The sequence below is a fragment of the Stegodyphus dumicola genome, chromosome 6, assembly GCF_044657685.1.
Source record: "Stegodyphus dumicola isolate Sdum_Otavi_A_Nest chromosome 6, ASM4465768v1".
NCBI classification, from domain to species: Eukaryota; Metazoa; Arthropoda; class Arachnida; order Araneae; family Eresidae; genus Stegodyphus; species Stegodyphus dumicola.
Window position 1 is genome coordinate 70,487,574 of NC_140773.1, and position 23,713 is coordinate 70,511,286.

The window sequence follows — 23,713 nt, forward strand, 5'->3', positions numbered from 1 at the left end:
CACACTCCAAGACAGTTGCGTACTCCTCCACAGTCACCAGACATCAATCCAATTGAACATTTGTGGGCAAAATTGGAGAAACGAATTCGAAAACACAATATTACGTCGCGAAATGAGCTAATTAGTAAATTGCAGGAAGAATGGGCGAAATTTACGTCGGATGACACTGAAAAACTACTTCCGTCAATGCCCAGACGTCTGCAAGCTGTTTTGAAGAATAAAGGTTATCCTACAAAGTATTGAAGTAATGTAAAAAACCTATACTAATTCAGAAGTTAAACAACAAAAATCAGCGTTATATTTACAAAATTTTCACAGGACTAGTTTCGATGGTTTTACCGAACCACCATCCTCAGCTGCAAAACCGCAAATGAACAAGACAGGAAATAATGATTAGATAAGAAAGCCTGGACAAGAATAAGCAAGTGGCGCCATTTGTTGGTGAAACTAGAACAAAAACATAATTTCTTTAAAGGCCGAAGGCAAATTTGGATTGGAATTAGGATCGTTAGCTAGAACAGAAAGATTTTTATGAATGTGAAATGCCTCTACAAAATACAGTTCTCCAATGGAAGATGTTTTTTGAATAATTTTGGCAGCAGAGAAATTGAAAGTGTGATTTTCGGACCAACAATGTTGAGCAACAGAAGGCTTCTGTGTTTCCTTTTTTCTAACATATGCCTCATGTTCCTTGACGCTAAATTTTAAGGCTCTCTTAGTTTGGTCAATGTAAATTAAATCACACTGGCAAGGAATCCTATAAATACCCCAGGAATTTATATCCGGAATGGGGTCTTTGAGTATGGAACTCGGAGTTTTATTGATGGGAGAATAAACAACCCGAAAGTTAAATTTCTGCAAAATATGTGCAACTTTATAGCTAATTGATGGAAAGAAGGGAATGACAACAGAATTTTTATAATCTCCTAAAACAAGAGTGTGCCTTTTACTGTATTGAGATGAGAATTTTTTAACTGCTTGATTAATAATGTTGGGTGAAAATCCCCTGTCAATAGCTATTGCTTTTAAATAATTTAGTTCTTCATCAAGGGCTAGTTTGGAGGAGCAATCTTGAAGAGCACGGAAAACATAGGAATAAAATGAAGCTAACTTTTGTTTAGTCGGATGACATGATTTAAAGTGTGGTGGAAGGCAAACCGATGAAGGTTTACGGTAAACCGTAGTACTGAAGTTGGATGTGTTACGTGTGACCAGAATGTCGAGAAACGGAAGAGAATTGCAAGTCTCAAGTTCAAAAGTGAACTGAATAGCAGGATCAATAGAATTCATTGTTGAAAGAACTTTATTTAAATCATCTTTATTACCTTCAAACAGGGTAAAAGTATCGTCTACGTAGCGGAACCATGTCGGGAAGTTTAAAGTTTCAAACAATTTTGATTCATAATAATGCATGTAGATATCAGCCAGGATGGGACTGAGGGGGCTTCCCATGGCTAATCCCTCAGTTTGCTTGTAATATTTATTTTGGAAAACAAAATGTGTTTGTTTCAAACAGAGTTGAGTGAGAGAAATTAGCTCATCAATTTCGATGCAAGAGAAATGAAATTCGCGAAGTCTGGTTTCTAGACATCTTAATGCACCCTCCACTGGGACATTGGTGAATAATGATTTTACATCAAAAGAAACCATGAGTAAATTACTGGGAGAAATGTTTTTAACCTTTTTTTACAAACTCTATTGAATTTTTTATGGTGTAAATGTTATTGTCTAATAGAGTGGAAAATCTAGAAACTAAATATTTAGCTAATGGATACGAGGCAGTACCTAAATTTGATACAATAGGGAGGAAAGGAATACCACTTTTATGAATTTTGGGAAGAGCATATAATCTGGCACAATTCGCAACAGATGGGATAAGCGAATGTTTTAAGTTGCTTGAAATGATTTGCGAAGATTTGATCGCAGTTTTTATTTTTGACAAGTCCGAAGGTGAAGGATCTTTAGGGATCGGATTATATGGTCGTTCGTTTAAGAGTTTATTGACACCATCGATGTAAGTGTTCTTATCCATGACGACTATCTGGCCACCTTTGAAATGATAATTTCGCGTCAAGGAACATGAGGCATATGTTAGAAAAAAGGAAACACAGAAGTCTTCTGTTGCTCAACATTGTTGGTCCGAAAATCACACTTTCAATTTCTGTGCTGCCAAAATTATTCAAAAAACATCTTCCGTTGGAGAACTGGATTTTCTAGAGGCATTTCACATTCATAAAAATCTTTCTGTTCTAGTTAACGATCCTAATTCCAATCCAAATTTGCGTTCGGCCTTTAAAGAAATTATGTTTTTGTTATAGTTTCACCAACAAATGGCGCCACTTGCTTCTTCTTGTCCAGGCTTTCTTATCTAATCATTATTTCCTGTCTTGTTCATTTGCGGTTTTGCAGCTGAGGATGGTGGTTCGGTAAAACCATCGAAACTAGTCCTGTGAAAATTTTGTAAATATAACGCTGATTTTTGTTGTTTGACTTCTGAATTAGTACTTGTTCGGCGTGTTATTATGTCTTTAATTGTAAAAAACTTATATTTTGCTTTTTTTTAAGTGTACGCAGACTTATTGGAGGGAATTTCTGAGTTTCTTTGACAAAATATATTTTTGAAAAAATGTAAAAAGTATTACACTGATATTACTTACTTTTTATTTAAGCTTACAATTTTAGCTAATAGAAGAAAAAAAATGCAATGATTAAAAAACATTTTTCTATGCTTTAAGTGTTTTTTTTTTAAATTTAAAATTTAGTCTGTACCCAGACTTTTGTGGCTAACTGTATATATATTCTTTATCGTTTCTATTGGGGGCTTTTTTTATATTTTTCAGACTTCACGATTTTTGCTTCTAAAGCATTCTATCTTTAAAGCAGAATTTAGTTCCACTGCCCTTCCAGTGGCATACTCGCTACCGGCCGCTGACGTCTGCACATTTCTTTGGATGTTCTAGTCGCCTTTCTCACCGATCATTTTGGCTATATGATGATATTTTAACAATTTAATTTCGTCACCTATATATCCTGTCACCTAAAATTTTGTGTGTCTAGCTCATTTCAGTCCTAACGAATTAAATGCCAACGTCATCGATTGTAAAGTTAAACTTGAGAACCAAGAATCTGAGTATAACATTCCAGAAACTAGAAAGTTAGTGTTGACATTCACTAAAATCTCATTTTCAGAACTAAAATTCTAGAGTACATCACTTGGAAATGAGCTAGAGCACCATAGTATATTGTTTTAAAATAGGTCTTTGCTAGCATCCTCCATTTACGACCGTACTACTTCTCATCTCCGCACATGACTTATTTTTCTCACCTCACTTGAGATTGTATTTCGCGTCAGACTTCATTCGTGATCTTCTCACGAAGCAAAACACATTAAACGGAAACGCAGTAGGAAAGAAACAATTAGAGCGCTCGATCATGTAACTGCAGTTGCCGTTGCCACAGTTGCGAGGCAAGACGGTAGGAGGAAAAAGCCCTGAAGAGTTTCTACTCTCTAGTTCGTTTGAGTTTTTTCTGTGGTCGACGAAGAAAGGAGGCACTTTAAAATATTTTCCACAGATCTTAAATTTATTTTTCACATAAGGGATACATAACGGGTGACCTTAATTAAACTGACAGTGCTCACAGTGTTCTGTAGCGCGATCTATTTGCGAGAATGACGCTACATTATATAGGAAGATTAAACAAGACGGGGGACGAAGGATTCCGCGAAAAAAAATTAGTTCCAAAAGTCACCGCTATGGAAATATTTGGTGCTGTGTAATAGAAAATAGAGTGTTAACAAATGCAAATGAATACGGAAATTATCTTTTATTTTGCATTCAAATGAGGTTCAATTGGCTGCCGCTGTTGTGGACCACATATTGCATTCTGTGCACAGTATGCACAACAGCAGAAAGTAACATGTCTGCAGGAATCTCCCGCACAGTCTGTGATATGTTATCCTTCAACGTAGCCAGGTCCTGGACCACTCCTTGATAGACATTGGACTTAAGGTAACCCTATAGCTAAAAGTCGCATGGGGTAAGATCAGGCATCCGAGGTGGCCATGAAGTTGGAAAGTAGCGGCTAATGACTCTTTCTGTTGTGAATTTCTGTCGTAGCATCTGTTGCACCCGTACAGCAACGTGTGGAGTGCATGAAAATAATTTCCCCCAGGCATTATCTTTGCTGAAGTGCCGGAACGACAAAGTTGTTCAACATGTGGCGATATTTCTCTCCGGTAACAGAACAGGTTTCCGGTCCTCTCGGGGTAAAGTTCTCATAGAAGAATGGACCTACGATAAATTCCACTGTGAACCCACACCAAACAGTTACCTTTGGTGAATGTAAAGGAATTGCTGTGACTGCATGTGGTGATTTGTCATCCCAAATTCAGCAGTTCTGGGTATTCACAGTTCCATTCAGGTAAAAGTGGGCCTCGTCTCCTCATAAGATTTTCCACGGCCAACCATCATCCACCTCCATTTTGGCAAGAAAGGTGAGAGCAAAAGTCAATCGCTTATCATGGTCGGGGGACGGTAACTCCTGTACACGGCTGATCTTGTACGGATAGAAGTTGATAATCTTTCGTAAGATTTTCCATATCGTACTGTAAGGCATATCCATAATAAAAGGTAGTTTTATTCCGTATTAATTTGTATTTGTTAACAATCTATTTTCTATTACACAGCTCCAAATATTCCTCTAGAGGTGACTTTTGGAACTAATTTTTTTTTGGAATTCTTCGTCCCCCGTCTTGTTTAATCTTCCTACAAAATGTGGCGTCATTCTCGCAAATAGATCGCGCTACAGAACACTGTGAGCACTGTCAGTTTAATTATGGCCACCCGGTATATGTAGGATTATTATTTACAATTAATAGTAATACGCCTATCTTTAAAGGACACAAGTGCACTTATCTTGTAAAGTGCAACTATAGCATACACTCGTAAGTGCACGCTGTGCCAATCGTAAAGTTATTTTTCTACCGTCCAAGCTGTAATTGAATCATTCCCTGTCACAATCAATCGTCAGAGGGAGCTGCTTACATTCTGCTCTTGAACATGATAAGATAAGGGAGTATCAGACACTATTTTAAAGTACCCACGCCTCTTTTAAAGAAGAATATTATAGTAACGGCGGATTTACCAGCTTTCCATATGGAAGGCTGCAGATCCTAAGAGTTCAGAGGACTTCATGAAGATAGTCGTATCTTTTATATAGGTACAAGTTGAATCAAAGACGGCGGCTATGCATCCAAAAGAAGACGTATTAGGTATCGCCGGATCTTGCTAACTGCAAAGCCCCCGCCCTAGATGGAATTCCGAAGAAGTACATCCCGGAATGCGGTTCGTGGATATCCTATCCCTCTTCCCCTACCATAATCTCTCGAGAGGACAGCAATATAAGAACTTTTAAAGTAAAATTTAAATTTGTAAAAGTTTCAGAATTTCATTCTCTAACAACAAGGCATCGATGTCACAATATGACAAATTTATTTTTTAAATATTGCTATATTTCTTTAGCTATTAGTAACTAACTGCTTGCACGGCCTGGTGCTTAAAATAATTATTATTAAAGAGAAAAATATTTAATGATTTTAGTGATTCCAGCTTGTGTAATTCCAGCAGCCTTTCGATGGAGTAATTAACAATAATAGAAATGAAGAACTGCGTTTGTTGTTCTTACATCGCTTATCTTGTTAATCAGAACAAAGAGATTAAATACGAAAGAAAAATTGAATACTTTACACTTTGCAGAACATACTGGCGTACGGAAGATGAAAATACTTTACTTCCTGCATTGGCAATACATGTTTTTGATTTTCTGATTAAACTTGAAACATAAACAGCTTACGCTTTGTAGAGTAGTAATACACTAATTCCATTAAATTCGAACACAAAAATGTAATTAATTTAAAAATTTTGAAATTCAAAATTCGGAATTCGAAGTGCACATGCTTGGATGAAGGACTAAGTGTATTTAAGATTGGTTTGCTGTAGGTTATAAGAGAAAAAGGGCTTAAAATCATGCATGTCCTTAGGGGTTATATGATTATATATTCTTAGGGATAATATGATTCATTTTTCCAAAACATGAGTGTAATCACTTGATACGAATATTCAACAGTAGGTTGTCTCTATTTTACCTTCTCTTCCTAAAGTTAGAATTTTTTAACATTTTCTACCGTTCCAGCACATCCTTATATATGTCGTCCATCTAGTAAAAATAATATTGCATTATGCATAAAATATGATAAATTTCAGAACTTTTTTCCAGAAACATACACGTAAGGATCTGGTATCAGCAATGGAAAAGGATAAGTGGGCTGGCGCCCCATTGTGCTGTACCCACATTCGGTTGCAAATGGAGATCGGAATATCTTGCAGCAGTCCTCGTAACACCTGTAACGTCGCTACTGAGTCGTGTGGCAGTTGATATAGCCCAAATAAGAAGTCGTGGATGATGCCCGCCTACACATTCACACTGATTCTTTGTTGAGATGCATGTGGTCACGTTGCCTTCGGATTCTTATTTTCCCACGCATGAGAACTGTGCGCATTAAATACACCCTCAAGGTTAAACGTCACGTCATCTGTAAATAGCACATGATCTGTGAAGTCCGGCTACAATGCAGATTGCTGCAAAAGCCACTGGCAAAAGTTCAGGCGCAGAGGATAGTACGGATTGCGGATTCAAAGCTTGTACTCGCTTAAAATGAAAAGGATGTAAGCGATTTTCGTTTAGCGCTCTCCAAATGGTATTTTGACTCACACCTACCTTGGGCCTATCAGTCAGAATGTTTAATACGATTTCTTCAAATCTTGAATTGCTCACTTCATCGTCCACCATCATCCTGTCTAGAGTCGTGAAAAGAAACTGTTTCACAAAGTTGATGATGTAACCGCTGAAACATCCTGTAATCCGGAAACTGTGCATGATAAATTCGTAGCATAGCTCTTGTACATATAATGCCTTTTCGGCATACATAAAGTCTCCCATCACTGACGACAGAACGATAGCGAATGGTGTCTGCTGAGATGTACACCTACAGCCCACTATCAGCAACGGTGTTTTTTATGCAACATACTAAAATGCAAATGTGTTTCGGGATGCAGTTAAGCAAGATCATTTTAATGATAAAAGGTTCTGTGTGTGCTGATCTTCGCATGAAGCGTCTTATGCGTTGCTTTCATAACATCAAAGCAATGGGCTTCTTCTTGTATCACCTCTTCAATTCTACCTCGCATTGAGAACTCTCATCTTCGGAGTTCATCATATATCAGGCCCAGTCCCGATTCTCTGAGGATACTGGCAAGAGCAGGAACGAATCATCCTGCTGAATACCGGGAAAAACACCAAAGTATCAAAGTATTTTTTCTCTCTGCGTGTTGCTCTGTAATAAATGTTTGTTTTTCAAACCACGGCGTTTTAAATGTTTAACAGCAGAGCGTGATTCTTCAAAAGTTAAAGTGCGCTGATCTTTTTTTTTTTTTTTTTATCAACCCTTCTATGACAGTGTCATATTTTATCGTTCACGTGATTTTGATTTTGTTTTGGTTTTTCGTGAGTGATAACTTTTTCAAGCAGAAGTGAAAAAGAAGTTTTTGGTGTTGCGCCATGGCATTAATAAATTTAATATTTGGTGTCGAAGGTTCCAAGCAGTATTTACTGAAAAGGAATGGGATACATTTTTAGAAACATAAGCACGTGCGGACAGAACTGCAGATGTTTTGAAGTCAAAAAAGGCTTATGCCTTAATTCTTGGGCTTTTAAGTGATAATATTCTTGCTTCTCTTCAAAGTGAAGACACGGCATGTAAAATATGGAAGAAACTGCAAGCTACGTATAGTGCTAAAGGAGCAGTGAGTCAAATTTTAACGCGTAAACGTTTAGCAACCATAAGAAAATCTAAAGATGTGTTTATTGAACTTGGTTAGTAATCTACGCGTCTCAGGATCTAAGTGACTTTGATGTTATTATTTATATTTTAATGGCATTGCCAAAGGAATATGAAAATGTTAAGGCATCACTAGAAAATCAACCAAGTGATAATTTGAGTTTGGAGTTTGTTACAAACAGACTTATTGATTCAGAATCCCTGAAAATACAAAATTGAAAATATGTATTCTAAACCAAATACGGACAACTCTGTTTTTATTAGTGCGCGTAAAGAACTGTTTTGTGCTTATTGTAAAAGAAAAGTACATTCTGCTAAATTCTGTAGAAAAGAAAACTGCGTCTTTTATGCGAAAAACGAACTGCGAACTGTGCCAAAACTGGTCATTTCAAAAGTGAATGTTTTGATAATTCTAAAAAGCAGGCAAATTCAAATAGGTATGCATCATCTGCAATATCTTTTATGGCTGGAAATCTTGTGCATGATCAGTTTATTATTGATTCTGGCGCAACTTCTCACATGTCCTCTCACAAGGAATGGTTTACCTCAATTAAGCCTGAGACTGAAACTGTTAAATGCGCGTCTAAATCGGCGGTTTTAAAAGTGGAAATCATTGATGACATTTGCGGCAAAACTAAGAATGGTGTTGAAATAATGTTGAAAGATATCCTTTACGTTCCGAAATTAAACGGACAATTAATTTCTGTCATATTAAAGCAGCAGGTTTGAGCGTAATTTTTAAAAGTGAAATATTTTACATTGAATACAAAAACAAACGTTTTAGATTTGGATATTTGGACAAATGCAGACAATATTTTAGTGATTTTTCACCAAATCTATATAGAGATTTAGCAGTAAAGAATGATGATTTATGGCACAGACGATAAGGACACGGTTGTGATCAAAAATTAAAACTAATGAATCTTCCTGAAGAAGAAACATTTTGTGAAGTATGCGTTCGGGCCAAAAAAAGTGCATTGCCTATAGGAAAGGGTCCTCGCATAAAAGAATCCAAACCGTTTATAACTATGCACTCTGATATATGTGGTGCAATAGAACCTCAAACACTCCATGGGGAAAAGTATTTCATGACTATAATTGATGACTACTCGCGATTTATGGAAATAAGAGTGCTTAAAAGAAAAAGTGACATTGTGGATGAACTTTAAATTGAATCCAACTGTCACAAAACTGCGCTGTGACAATGCCAAATGTTAGTGAAGAACTTTATGTAGTTGCTAAAAGAGCAGGCGTAAAAATAGATCCTGCACCTCCCTATACACCTTTTTTAAATGGTGTTGCTGAAAGAGCAAATAGAACCGTACTGAAAAAAGCTAGAGCAATAATATTTGCGGCGAATTTACCAAAATTCCTTTGGGGGTGAAGTAGTACTTACGGCCGCTTATATAAATAATCGATTCCCAAATAGTTCAATTGACAATCGTGTTCCTTACTTTCTGAAGTACGGCAAAAATCCTGATTTGATAAACATGCGTGTATTTTGCTGTGATGCTTATACTCTTGTGCTACCATCTCAAAGAAAGAAACTAGATGAAAAATCTGTCAGAATGATATTTGTAGGTTATTCCACAATGGGATATCGTTTAATGATTCCAGAAACAAGACGCATCATTTTTTCAGAAATGTTAAATTTAATGAAGAAAAGAAGAAAGTAGAAAATCAAAAATACATTTCCGATAGTTCTGATTTGAGTGAAAATGAAGACAAATCAATTTCAAACACTGATAAGGCCAATTAAATGCTGCAAATGAGAAGGAGGAACAAAGAAAATCTTCAAGAGAAAAGACACAACCAGTTATGTATCCTAATCCTGAGGCTTACCAAGTAATGTATGCACAACAAGACACCCTGACATTTGACGATATTGTAAATATACCAAAAGAAGAACAGGAGCTATGGACAAGAAAATGAAATGTATGGAAGATAACGAAGTCTGGAATCTACAAAATGTACCCCCTGATAAAAGAGCTATTTCCTGCAAATGGGTTCTACGTAAAAAACGAGATGGAACTTACAAAGTGAGGCTTGCTGCTCGTGGCTTCATACAAAGGAAGGGCATAGACTATACAGACACGTTTTCTCCAGTAATTAGTATGTGCTGTTTACGTTTAATCCTGGTAATTATCAATAATGAAAGTTTACAAACTTTTGCTTTAGATGTCAAGACAGCTTTCTTGAACGGTAAGTTAGATGAAACAATCTACATGGACCAGGCCAAATCATATGAAGAAATAAGTGGTAAGAAATGTAAAATGTAAGAAATGTTAAAAAGAGTTTATATTGTAAGGTTTTAAGTTAAACTAACTAACCAAGTTTCTTTTTATTTTAAGTTACCCTTTCCTGTAAACTCTTATTTCAACTTCCCTTCAGAATGAGCGCACGGTTCTGCTTTATGCTAATTTGTTTTGGAGCCAAGTTTTGTATTTAAGGTTAGTGAGAAACTTCTCAAGTGTGAGAGAGCTTTTAGTCTCAGACCACGTCGGCTCGGTGGACGTTCGCCAGAATAGTTAGTATTTAAATTCTTACGCCTTAATGCTATTCCTCAAATACTGATGGAAGTGATTTAAGTGCGTTAGTACTTAACAAAGGCTTGCTACGCACCATAAATAGGCCAATCTCGCGTTTAAGCTCTGTGACAGCAACTATTTAAACGTCTACTGAAGTTTTACTTTTTAAATTGCTTGATTGTTCAAGACCCAAGCGCGATTATTATCTTTTCTGTTATCACTCCCGAGTTGGGGTTTGCTGTAAATAGTGATTTCAATAAAAGGGTCTTTTACGCCCTTCTTACATTGTGATTCTTCTAGCACTCTTAAGAACATAGCTGCATTCAGCTCACTGTTCGAGTCAGGACATTGATACTAGCACCATTATGTTTGCCAAAAGTATGCGCAGAACTAGACTAGAAGAGAAACACGCTAATGTGAAAATCAAAATCGTAAAAAACAACCTTTTATTTAGCGTAGGTATAATGAAACACTCAATCGATTTCGAGGGCAGCTAAAGGTCCCTCCTCATCAGGAGAAAGAAATACAAAGAAAGAAGAAAATAGGAATCACAGAAACACGTGGTGCTTATCAGCACTGCACGTGGTTATAACTAGATTTTAAATCAGAGTTGCACTGGCCGCCTACTTTTACTGAGCCAGGCTGTCTGATCAAGCATAAAGAAATATTAGCGAAGTTAAAATAGGGAGCGAGGGGCAAATGCACATTACGCTCAAAATCTGAACTTCAAATAATGGAAAGCAACCACTGAACGGATTTTTTATACCCTCTGGTAGTACCAAGTGCGAGGAGGTAACGCCATCTATCGGCAAAAATAATTGAATTACGATAGTAGAATTTTAAAGGCATTAGGAAGGACTGGATTGGACTTCAAATCATTAACTAAACTTTCTAAATCTTTGTGAATGTGAAAAGCCTCAAGAAAATCCAATTCGCCTATGGAAGAAGCCTTTTGGATGATTTTTGCAGACCCAAAATCAAAATTATGGTTAAAAGTCCAGCTATGATACGCTATTGAAGACTTGTTAATTTCCCCTTTTTTGACATAAGATTCGTGTTTCTTGATACGAAACTTCAACGCTCTTTTTGTTTGGCCAATATATCTTAAACCACACTGACATGATATACTATAAATTCCCCAAGAATTCAAGACAGAAACGAAATCTTTTAGAATCGAAGGGTGAATTTTATTAATAGGGGAGAAACCGACTTGAAAATTGAATTTCTGGAGAATCCGTGCAATTTTATAGCTAACAGAAGAATAAAATGGAAGCACGACAAGGTCATTGATATTATTTCTAACAGTGGAATGTCTTCTTTGATGGGAATCTGAAAATTTTTTGACGGCTTTATCAATAATCACGGGAGAAAATCCACGGTCAATCGCAACTGCTCTCAAATAATTAAGTTCATTGGTAAGCAAAGATTCAGAGGAACAAACTTTTAGCGCGCGGAAAACATAATAGTAAAAAGAAGCCATTTTTTGCTTAGTTTTTTTTTTTGCTTAGTTTCATTTGTTTACCACCCCATGCCAAGTCATGCCACCCTGTTAAGCAAAAAATGGCTTCTTTTTACTATTAGGTTTTCCGCGCGCTAAAAGTTTGTTCCTCTGAATCTTTGCTTACCAACGAACTTAATTATTTGAGAGCAGTTGCGATTGACCGTGGATTTTCTCCCGTGATTATTGATAAAGCCGTCAAAAAATTTTCAGATTCCCATCAAAGAAGACATTCCACTGTTAGAAATAATATCAATGACCTTGTCGTGCTTCCATTTTATCCTTCTGTTAGCTATAAAATTGCACGGATTCTCCAGAAATTCAATTTTCAAGTCGGTTTCTCCCCTATTAATAAAATTCACCCTTCGATTCTAAAAGATTGCGTTTCTGTCTTGAATTCTTGGGGAATTTATAGTATATCATGTCAGTGTGGTTTAAGATATATTGGCCAAACAAAAAGAGCGTTGAAGTTTCGTATCAAGGAACATGAAGCTTATGTCAAAAAAGGGAAAATTAACAAGTCTTCAATAGCGTATCATAGCTGGACTTTTAACCATAATTTTGATTTTGGGTCTGCAAAAATTATCCAAAAGGCTTCTTCCATAGGCGAATTGGATTTTCTTGAGGCTTTTCACATTCACAAAGATTTAGAAAGTTTAGTTAATGATTTGAAGTCCAATCCAGTCCTTCCTAATGCCTTTAAAATTCTACTATCGTAATTCAATTATTTTTGCCGATAGATGGCGTTACCTCCTCGCACTTGGTACTACCAGAGGGTATAAAAAATCCGTTCAGTGGTTGCTTTCCATTATTTGAAGTTCAGATTTTGAGCGTAATGTGCATTTGCCCCTCGCTCCCTATTTTAACTTCGCTAATATTTCTTTATGCTTGATCAGACAGCCTGGCTCAGTAAAAGTAGGCGGCCAGTGCAACTCTGATTAAAAATCTAGTTATAACCACGTGCAGTGCTGATAAGCACCACGTGTTTCTGTGATTCCTATTTTCTTCTTTCTTTGTATTTCTTTCTCCTGATGAGGAGGGACCTTTAGCTGCGCTCGAAATCGATTGAGTGTTTCATTATACCTACGCTAAATATAAGGTTGTTTTTTACGATTTTGATTATGCGCAGAACATTAAGTCCTGATACTGGTGCCCGAGGAAAAATAAGAGGATGACCTGAAAGGCAAGAAGATTAACCTGAGGTACCAACAGTATCTGTACAGAACCCGGAATTACCACCTCCTGCCCTAGAAGGTTTTGGCTACATTGTGCAAACTATGCGGGCATCCATGAAACCAGCGGCAAATTTCGACGGTAGGATAACCGTAAGTAATTTCCTGGAAAAACTAGATGCACATTTCATGTTATATCCAGTCCACGAGTTTCAGAAAGTCACGCTTGCTACCAGCGCTTTGAAGGGCCAAGCGCTAAATTGGTTTAAATATATTGGAAAGAATCTTTTGGGTGAACCAGGAAGCCCCACGTATACGTATGAAAATTTTAAAAGTTCTTTCGTGAGAGCATTTCCGGTCGTACGAGATAGAGCCAGACTAGAGGCGGAACTTTTTAGCAGATATCAAGAAAAAATCGAAGATTTGTCAAATTTTATTTTAAGAAAGATTCAAGTTTTCAAGCATTTGTATGGAAGTCGTCCGGATCCTGAAATCATTCAAGTGATAATCCCTAGACTACTGCCCCAAGTTCAAGATTTCATCAAGATCAGGGACCCAACGACTTTGGATAAATTATTCGAACTCACCGTGCAGTTGGAAAGTCGAAGAGCTGCAGACAACGAAAGGCATCGCCAATTTCAGCGAAGAAGTCAGTGGAATACGCCAAGACCGCAGCAGAATCAACAACAGAACTACGGAAATACGCCAAAGCAATGGCAAAAGAAAGTTGGATCCCCGAAGACGACCGGCGAACGGGGAAATTTTCATCGTAAAGCAGGAAAAAACTCCGAAATTGGGCAAATCAAGAAGGATTCAGCTAAGCAAGATTTAAACTAAGGGGGATTTCTTTAAGTGTTCGTGTCGGTTAAATGTTCTGTCGGCTAAGTGTCCCTGTCGGCTAAGTGTCCGCGACCGTTGTAAAACTGCCCAATCTCCCATTGAACCCAAATCTACAGCAGCTGATTTTCAGAAAGGAAATGCATTTCATGGTCCATACAAAGAATTAATTGGATCTTTACTTAGCATATATTACAAGGCCAGATATTTTATTTGCAGTAAATTGCTTGGCCAACTGCAGGAGCCTCCTACTGATGTTGCCTGGTGTGGTCAAAAGAGAATTCTTAGGTACTTGGAAAACACCTTAAATTTAAAATTGATATACAAAAAGGGTGATTTGGAAAGTGCAAACTTATGTTTGTATGTAGACGCAGATTGGGAGGAAGATACTCAAGGTAGGAAATCAATTACTGGATACTTTATAATGTTTGCAAACTATCATATTATGTGGTGCTGTAGCAAGCAAAAGTGTATTGCACTTTCATCAACAGAAGCTGAAATAATTGCTTTTATGCAAAGGTATTCAAGATGTTCTATGGATAAAAAATGTAGTAAATGAAATTTCCAGTGTTAAAAATGTTTATATTTTTGAAGATAACCAGTCATGTATTAAAAGTATTGCTAATGAAAGCTTTTCAGGTAGGTTAAAACATATAGATATAAAATTAAAGTTCACTCGTAAGACTGTTAAAGAAAATAATATTAAAATTGTATTTGTACAATCAGGTTTACAAATCGCAGATATGTTAACTAAGGCTTTGTCCAAAACAAAATTCTATGGGCTATTGTTATTGAGCTGGTTAATAATTGTGTAATTCTTCTACCTTTTCTGTAATGTGCGATTAAGGGGGGAGGGTTAAGGTATTTGTAATCGCATTCTTATTGGTTAAAAAGAATTATAGCTTTCTGTCACATCCGATGTATTCTGAAATTTAATTCTATTTTTTTGTTTATATTTTCTTTATATTATTTTTGATTGGTTGTTTTCTGTGTTTTGTTTGCGATTCGCTAAACCATGATTTGCTGTAAAGTTATATATATATAACCTCTGTCTGCCGCAGTAGAAACGTTGCATAATCATCTTCGTATCAAAGTATCAACTTTTTCTCTCTGCGTGTTGCTTTGTAATTAAATGTTTGTTTTTGAAACCACGGCATTTTAAATGTTCAACAGTTATTAATAACAGCCTTTGGATGAATAATTGTCTGGGAACCAGGACTTAGAAGACCCGTGAAAAATTCCTAGCGTGGAAAATGTTATTAAAGGAAGCGAGATAACTTAATGAAATTAGTTTAGAGATGAAAAATGAAATTAAGTATAATTTAATAATCATGTTTTAAAGGAAATATTTTTTATATATAAATCAAATTTCATAGTTTCTCTGTATCGAAATGATTGTACAATTAATAAGTTTGTATAGGAGTAAGGAGATAGAAACCGGGAGAGTGATTTTGAATATATTACCTTCTACTTTTACACGACAGAATTTTGATACTATATGTCGATTTATTTTCATGCTGTTTTTGTAGAGCTATGTGGAAGAAACGCAATTTAATGCCTAAAGCGAGAAATAAAATTCTGCAGAAGCTACTGAGAAACTTTAAAAATTAAAGATCAAAGAATGGCATAAATGCCATTATAGAGGCTATATTATAATATATATCTATATAGATATATACAGGGTGTCCGAATCAAATGTACCCTATTTTGAACAGTCGATTAAAAACAAAGTTTTAGCGCTACGAGGACGATGTTGGCCACATGTGAGAGCTAAATTAGTAGAGTTTGGTGACATTGCATTTTACTCGTATCCGACGCACATGCGCTTTTGCTGAGCTGACAAACGGAAAAATGGCGTCATCGCAAGAGAAGGCACGAATTGTTCTCTGGTATGCAAGACATGAATTCGTAGTAAAAGTGCAAAGAATGTTTCAAACAGTTTATAAAAGAAATCCACCCCAGGCTAAGAGCATAAAAAGTGGCACAAAACATTTCTGGAAACGGGAGATATACGGAAAAGATCCGGAGGTGATCGGCGTTCACATTCTGATTCAAGTGTGGAAGATGTTCGAAAAGCTTTCGTTCGGAGCTCTCAGTCGATCAGGCAGGCAGTTTCTGAATTATCTATGCCGTGATGAACTATTCATGATGTGCTGCATCGAAAACTGTGGATGCATGCATATAAAACTCAGATTGTGCAGAAAATACAACCAAATGATTTGCCGCATCATGCAGCATTTGCTGTGGAGATGTTATCTCGCATCGAAAATGAATACGATTCTCTAAATCGCATCTCTTTTTCAGATGAAGCTACACTTCATACTAGCAACAATATTAATAAGCACAACTTCAGAATTTGGGGCTCAGAAAATCCCCGTTTACTACACGAATTGAAACGGTGCTGCCCAAAAATCACTGTCTGGTGTGCTCTATCGCACATGATACATTCATAGGACCATTTTTCTTTGCTGAGACATCTGGGACGACAAACGCTTACCTGGACATTTTACAAATTTACGCAATACCTCAAATGCAGCATTTACAACCCACTGTTATCTTACAACAAGGTGTGGCTCCTCCTCACTGGCGCAAACATGTTCGCGCATTTTTAGATAAAGCTTTCCCTAACCGATGGATAGGACGCTGTGGCCCACCAAGATCTCCCGACATTACGCCTCTCGATTCCTTCTTTTGGGGCTACGTGAAAGACAAAGTCTAATCAGGGAACATCCGTGATATTGATGACCTTTGTGCTTCTATAACCGCGGCTAATGCTACTGTGACTCCGGAAATGCTGTACCGGACATGACTGAAACTGGACTACAGGCTGGATATTCTCAGGGCTACTAAGGGAGCTCACGTGGAATTATACTGATTGTTTAATAAAAACTTTGAGTATGGTATCTAGTTTTACAGTTTTCTTATGCTTTTAAACTCTCTATTAAGTACAGCGACCTCTCCAAATTAGGTACATTTCATTCGGACATTCTGTATATATATATGTGTGTGTGTGTGTGTGTGTATGTGTGTGTCAGCCAGAACTGTTTATAGGTATAGCAATGAAAAGTAAAACACACGAAGAAGTGGCACACACAAGAATATTTCAAGGAAGAGGTCGAGGGTCGAAAGTCCACCATTCTCGTACCATACCCCGATACGCCGTCAAACATATTCTTTTGATTTTATCGATTGTGGGGAACCCCCCCCCCAAAAAAAAGTAAAAAAATAAGTTATTGAATAAATAATTATCGTTAATTAGTAAAATAAATTATTAATAACAAATACTTCATTAAATTACCAGAAAGCACCAGAATTTATGCATTCACTTTTCTCATAAATAAAAAATAATAAAAACGGCAAAGCCGATTCATCATTATAGAAGCTCCAAGTCACAGGAGAAGAAAAATGTCACTTTAATCTGTAATTACAAAACTAGAAACATGATAATTAAAGTGTTTTCATTTACAGTTACCAGTCTGCTTCTATAGGCTTACGAATAGTCACGTAATAAATCTAATTCGCTTTTTTTTTTTTTTTTTTTTTTTTTTGGCGATTTCGTTTATAACTTCCTCAGGAGTGATGGTGACGTTGCTTGAATTCAGCAGTACAAGACCATTTAAATGTTCATTATGCATGGTACTTAAGTATGTTTTTAGCTCTCTCAAAATCGAGAAAGATCTCTCGCTTGTGCAGTTTGCTGTAGGAAGAGTTCACAAAATTTTTAATAGTCTTTTAAGATGAGGATAAAATTCATCATTACAGGACAAATAATATTGTTACGCAATGTACAGGCGCGGTAAGATGGCTTCCCCCGCAAAGCAGTTTTAGGGTTGCCATAACATAGCAAGGAAAGGCAGGGTTGTCACCTTTGGCGAGAAATCGACCTTTTGGCGACATTTGGCGAGAAAATTGGCGATATACCATGGACGGATGAAGAATTTTCTGGAACGAATTCTTACCGGTTTAGCCCAGAATGTTCTCGAACACAAGCCGAAAGCTATATAAATCCTGATGTTCCGCAGTCAGTTAGTGTGTGCGCCTCGTCTAGAGTGCGAGATAGTTAGCATCCAGTTAGTGTGTCTCATCTAGTTAGTCCGTGCGGAGACGATCGAGTTGACAGCCGGCCAGCGAGCGGCGAGTGGGTCGTCGAGTTCACCGAAGGAGTCTCTTAGTGTATCGCGGTTAGTGCATCGTCGAGAGAGCGTGTTGAGCTCCGGGAATGACTGAACCGAAGAGTCGGGAGGTATGCTCGTGTGTCGTCGAGTGCATCGCGAGTTGTAGCGGGGAGAGTCTCAAGAGTACGTGGAGTTCCGAGAACGACCAAGCAGAGTCGGAAGCTGTACTCTGGTGCTTTGCAGGACGCTGTCTCCACCGTTATTGCCTGACAGTGTGAAGGCTGTGTCGCTGATTGTTCCAGCGTGTTTATAGTAGATCTTCGACGACTGTAAAAAGTGTTGTTGGAACTGTCCTGATTAATATTGGCTGAATAAAGTGTGTTTCGATACTTCATCAAGTGTCGTCGTTATTCGCTCAAAATCTACGAAACCCGTACGAAAGTGAAGGAAGAAAATAACGCAACAACTGGTGTCAGAAGAATAAAAAAACGTAACAATATTCAAATGAGGATGGTGAGGAATCATGTTTTAATGTCATCTTAAAGAGTTTCAGCTCGGAAAGTGAAACATCTCTGTGCTCTAAAAATAAAGGTTCGGGCTGGGACATTATTACAATAACCATATCATTTTCTGGCATAAAACCTGGCAATTACAAATAATTCAGAAGGAAGTAGGAAATAACGGTAATGTTCAGAAGGAAATAACGTAGAAACGTTATTTCCTTCTGAACATTTTGATAATTTTTCAGCTCCGTCATATATCTCTTTAAAAATAAAATCGACATTAATTAAGAAGTACTCGATGCTTTCAATTACTTAGACTATGTAATTTAGAGCTTTCTTCAGATCAAGGGTAATTGATTGTAAAAATTCACAAAGCTTTTTAGTTGCAGCCAACAACTTAATTAAACATGGCAGGGATATTAAGAAACCTTATTTTAATAAATGAGGCATGAATTGGTGATGCATGAGCTGACGTGTCTCTGTCTTTCCAAAACGAAATTTCTTCAAGAGCCTGCTATAACGGGAGGAAAAAGCTTCACCAAAACCAATTATAGAATTGTGTCTTCCACCTCATCTTGTCATGCATATTTCAACCAATTTTTGTTTTTTTGCCTTTGGGCAATATTCTTCAATTTCAGATTTTAGACAATGTTGTCGTTTTGGTGTTTGGAAAAAATAATATATAAATTCCTGATACAGTTCCAATACAATTCTGGATCTCATATATTGCATGAATAGGATACTGCTAGATTTAAACTGTGCGAACTCCAGTAGACGTATAAAGCAAGAGGATATTTTCCCTTTAAATGAGCATGTATGCCTTGTAGTTGTTCCCCACTCATAGATCTTAGCTCCATCGTAACCTTGTACCGTCAAAACCGATAAATTTATTCCGAATGATTCCGAAGATTTTAAAATCATTGATGCTAGATTAATTTCAGTACAACTAGTAAATGGAATAAATTGTAGGAATTCCTGTGTTAAATTATCATTAATAAAGCGTAAAGCTTAAAAAATAAATGCTGAATCCCTGCAATATCGGTCGTTCTGTCTGCGATGATGCTGAAACACTCACTTTTGTTTACACGGTTGACAATATCTTTTAATGTAATTTCATTGATTGATGAAATTATTTCGTTTTGTGTTCTCTAACTGATGTAAGTATTTCTTCTAATGTCTTTCAAATGTTTTTCTAGTACATCCTGTCCAGCTTCTACACGAAATTTAACCAGTGCCCGAAAGTTTTCTTCATTTTTATTTGTTTCCTCTGTTAAATTTAAGGGACAATAATCCGAATACCCCCTTAAAGCAATTCCTTGTTTACCGCTAAAAATTACAGTTTTAATAATATAACATAAAATCTGTCGAATTTTAGAAACTTCTTCAGCTTTTTTTTTTGTCTAATATTTTGTCGGTGCTAAGAATAAAATTTTCACTAACTTTTTTCAAATTTGAGTAAATTTCGAGACATTGTTGGTGATATTTTAATAAATCGTAGTTTTTAAAGTACTCTACAGCGTGGTTCCATTTTTTCAAAGGATCTGATACTAATTTTCCAGTTTTCTGATTTTTGTAGGCACCTACGTTTTTCATCGAAAATAGAACACAATATTTGCAGAAGGTACCATCCAGTTTTTGAGAAAATGACAACATATGCCATTTGGAAAACCACTGCATTTGAAATTTGAAATTTTTTTGATTTTATAAGTGTAATCCGAAAAGTATAATTTTTATCGGGGTGCCATATATTGCTTAAAATACACTGGTTATCATAATTAAGGAAAAATAAAAAAAATCACAATTACCGAAAAAGTTACATGTAGAATTTAATGAAACTTACCCGCAATATACAACACATAGTAAGGTATCAAATAACATAAAACGAAATTACCAGACAAATATGGTAGTATAGAAATTACCACATGTATAAAATGAGCAAATCGAAGGTGTCAGCTTCCTCTAGGAAAAGTACCTTCAATGGAATATGATCGCCTCTAGAAGCAATACAGCACATACAGCGATGTGTGATGCTTTCAATTATGCGGTCTATCAGTTCCATAGGAAGCGAGAGTCATTGCTCTTGTAAAGCAGTTGCAAGCACGACAAGGATCTGAGGGGGCGGATTGAGAGCAGCTAGATGTCTCCCTAAAGCATCCCAAACGGGCTCGATAGGATTATTCAAGTCCGGGGATCGAGCTGGCCACTACATGCGCATAATTGTTTCCTGTTGAAGATAATCATCTACGATGCAAGCCCTGTGTGGTCATGCGTTGTCGTCCTGTAACAGAAAAGCATCACCTATTGCCCGGCATATGGAAGCACATAAACATCAAGGATGTCATCTCTATAAATCAGCATTCAGGATTTCCCTTGGAAAGACATGGAGGTCTGTGCGTCCACCCAAAGAGATGACACCCCAAACACACTGCCCGTTCCGTATGCTTCTCTTTCACGATGTTTGACGTATGATAACGAGTTCTAGGTTCTCTCCATATAAAATAACGCCTACTATCACTTTCCAGACTAAACTTGGATTCATCCGTAAAGAGTACCGCCCTCCATTGATCAGGCGTCCAGTGGACATGTTGTCGCGCCCACTGAAAACGGTCCTTCGTATGGCGTGACGTGAGCGGCACATAAATGGCTGGTCGCCTCGCATACAGACCACCTTCGTGAAACCTTTCTACGCACAGTTGACGTTGACACGAACCTTCAGGTGGCTGCAGCAAGGGAGGATCTAAGAAGAGTCGGAGCAGCGGTTCTATTCTTGCGTGCACATAATGTCAAATATCGGTCATCGGCGCTCGTCGTAGCAGTTGGCCGTCCTTGGCTGAACCTCCTAGATGCCAAATCTGTGGTTTGAAATTGCCTCCAAAGTCTGTGAACCACAGAAGGACTCACATTTAGCCATCTGGCCACTTCTGTTTGACTTTGTCCTGCCTCTAGTCTCCCAATGGCTCTCCATCGCAGTTCTGCAGGCAAATGATGCCTGGAGGTAATTGTTACGAATTGGCTATCTCAGATTTCTGATGTCACTATCACAATGAAATATGTGAGCTTGCTCTCAAACATGGAATTTTATGCTCCTCGCAGATGACGTATTCCGAAAGCAGCGCCACTAATTTGCATATCGCAGTTTTACTCAGCTACTCTTACTTGGCAACATATTCAAATTTTACACGGTTTGGCTTATTTTTGAGGTAGTTATCGCTATTTATTTTGATTTTTCCTTAATTTATGATAACCAGTGTATCGGTTACTTCAAGATTTGGTACTGATCCTGTAATTTTAATGTAATTCGCTGTATCAGAATCAGTTACTGTAATATTTGAAACTGGAGTTTGAATATCATTTTAATTATTTTGGTTGCAACTCAGATACCTTAAATTTTCACTTACTTCCATTTTCTCTAGTACATCATCATTCAGTACCTTTTCAGGCCTTCTTTGACTTCCAGAATATTTTTTTTTTCATCTTCACATACATTTTTGACAAAAATCAATAATGTGACTTATTTTCTTATACGATTTTGATCACTCATTTTTACAATATAATTTTAAAATCATATTTTTACACCTTAAAAATCAAAATGGAATTACTCTACATTGAAAGAATATGCGCGTTACATAGTTATGTAGAATCATGAAATACAAGTAATGAAAGAATTTTTGACTTTGTTGTCAATTGGGCTTACTATTGCATGGGGTGAAATGACTCAACCTTTGACCTTGTCTGTTAACAAAACAGGGAGGAAAGATAACCAGTTCTCTCAAGAATAGATAACCAGTTCTCTATATAGTACAATAGAAAGCAAATCAAAGTTCTAATTATAAGAGGATATTTTATGTTCGTATGCAATTCAATTTTGAAGGGGTAGAAAAAGAGAAAAGAAATTTTACTTTTTCGTTTATTAGAACTGAAATTATTGTTACCTTTGTCTGGAATTATTTTACGTACTATATAAATAGCATTATAAACAGTCGAAAAAAAAATCAAGGCCGATGGTGAAGTTCGGACCACCTGGACTCTGGCTTGTGTGCACCACTGATTCTGGAAAAAATCATTTGGCTTCATAAACGTACTTCTTTCAGAAGATTTGGAGCCACTGGCAGTAATGCAGAGAATAAAAAAGAAGTATAAACAAGAGGGGGGATGATTTCATGTACCATAAAACCTGAATTGCAAGTTAAGACTATATGAAAAAGGCAGTGCTTCAATTTCAAAACACACTCCCGTAATTCACGTTGCTGTTACTTGTGCCAGATAATCTATTTATGAGGCCCACGAAGCAATGAATAATTTAGAAAAACGTTAAATAACATATAATATATATAAAATAAAATTTAAATAAATACTTATTATACTCTTATAGTTGTATGGTACTTAAATTATACTTACACTTTAAAACTAGTGACAGAACAGAAAAAACGTTATTTTTTAAAACTAAAAAATAACTTAATGCAAATAATTTGTGCAAACAGGATGACCATTTCGATACTTAGGGAGTATGTAAAATAAGTTACAGGGGAAACAAATTACTGTCATTCTAACCTTTATCATCTTCTACTTCCTTTATAAGACCAATTTTAACCCAATGTTCAGGAGTTGATACTGAAAGTGCCATGACATCTCCGATGGCTTCATGAAATCCTGCAAAAGTGACATTGAAATGCTACTTGCGAGCAAAAGAATGAAAATATTTTCCACAAATGATAATAATAATAATAATAATAATTATCATTATGATGATAATAATATTTATGATGATAATAATCACAAATGACAATAATATTTGCTTTATCATAGTAGTGAAAAATTGTCTGAAGATTAAGACGAATTGGTTTCTAAGTATAACACATTTTACCTGGATTTGCTGCTTCACGAAAAATGGCTGGTTGATCTGCATACTGCAAGAAGTACTCAATGTGCCCCATTTCATGGTGTATAGTTTTTAAATCATTCATATTGATCTGAGTACACATTTTGATTCTGAAATAGTAAAAAGAATAAGACTTAAGTTAAACGATTTCAGATAATGATTACCCGCATTTTAATTTTAAATTAACTTAGTATACTGTGTATTTGATAGGCATGGTGTGAAACTCAGATATCATATAGAAAGAATATCTAGGCATTCTCCAGAATGTCATTTGTGAATAGCAG

At 36.6% G+C, this 23,713-nt stretch overlaps 1 protein-coding gene across 3 annotated transcripts in view; it reads right to left on the bottom strand.

Moving 5' to 3' along the window:
- The window catches only part of LOC118200488 (angiotensin-converting enzyme-like), a 163,202-nt gene that overhangs the window by 66,733 nt on the left and 72,756 nt on the right, over window positions 1-23,713 (bottom strand). For all 3 annotated transcript variants that reach the window (XM_085818499.1, XM_085818500.1, XM_085818498.1), the window contains 2 exons: window positions 23,415-23,539; window positions 23,102-23,200 (listed from right to left, as the gene is read on the bottom strand). In XM_085818499.1, coding sequence (XP_085674625.1) covers window positions 23,102-23,200; window positions 23,415-23,539 — 224 coding nt within the window. The remainder of the gene's footprint in view (window positions 1-23,101; window positions 23,201-23,414; window positions 23,540-23,713) is intronic.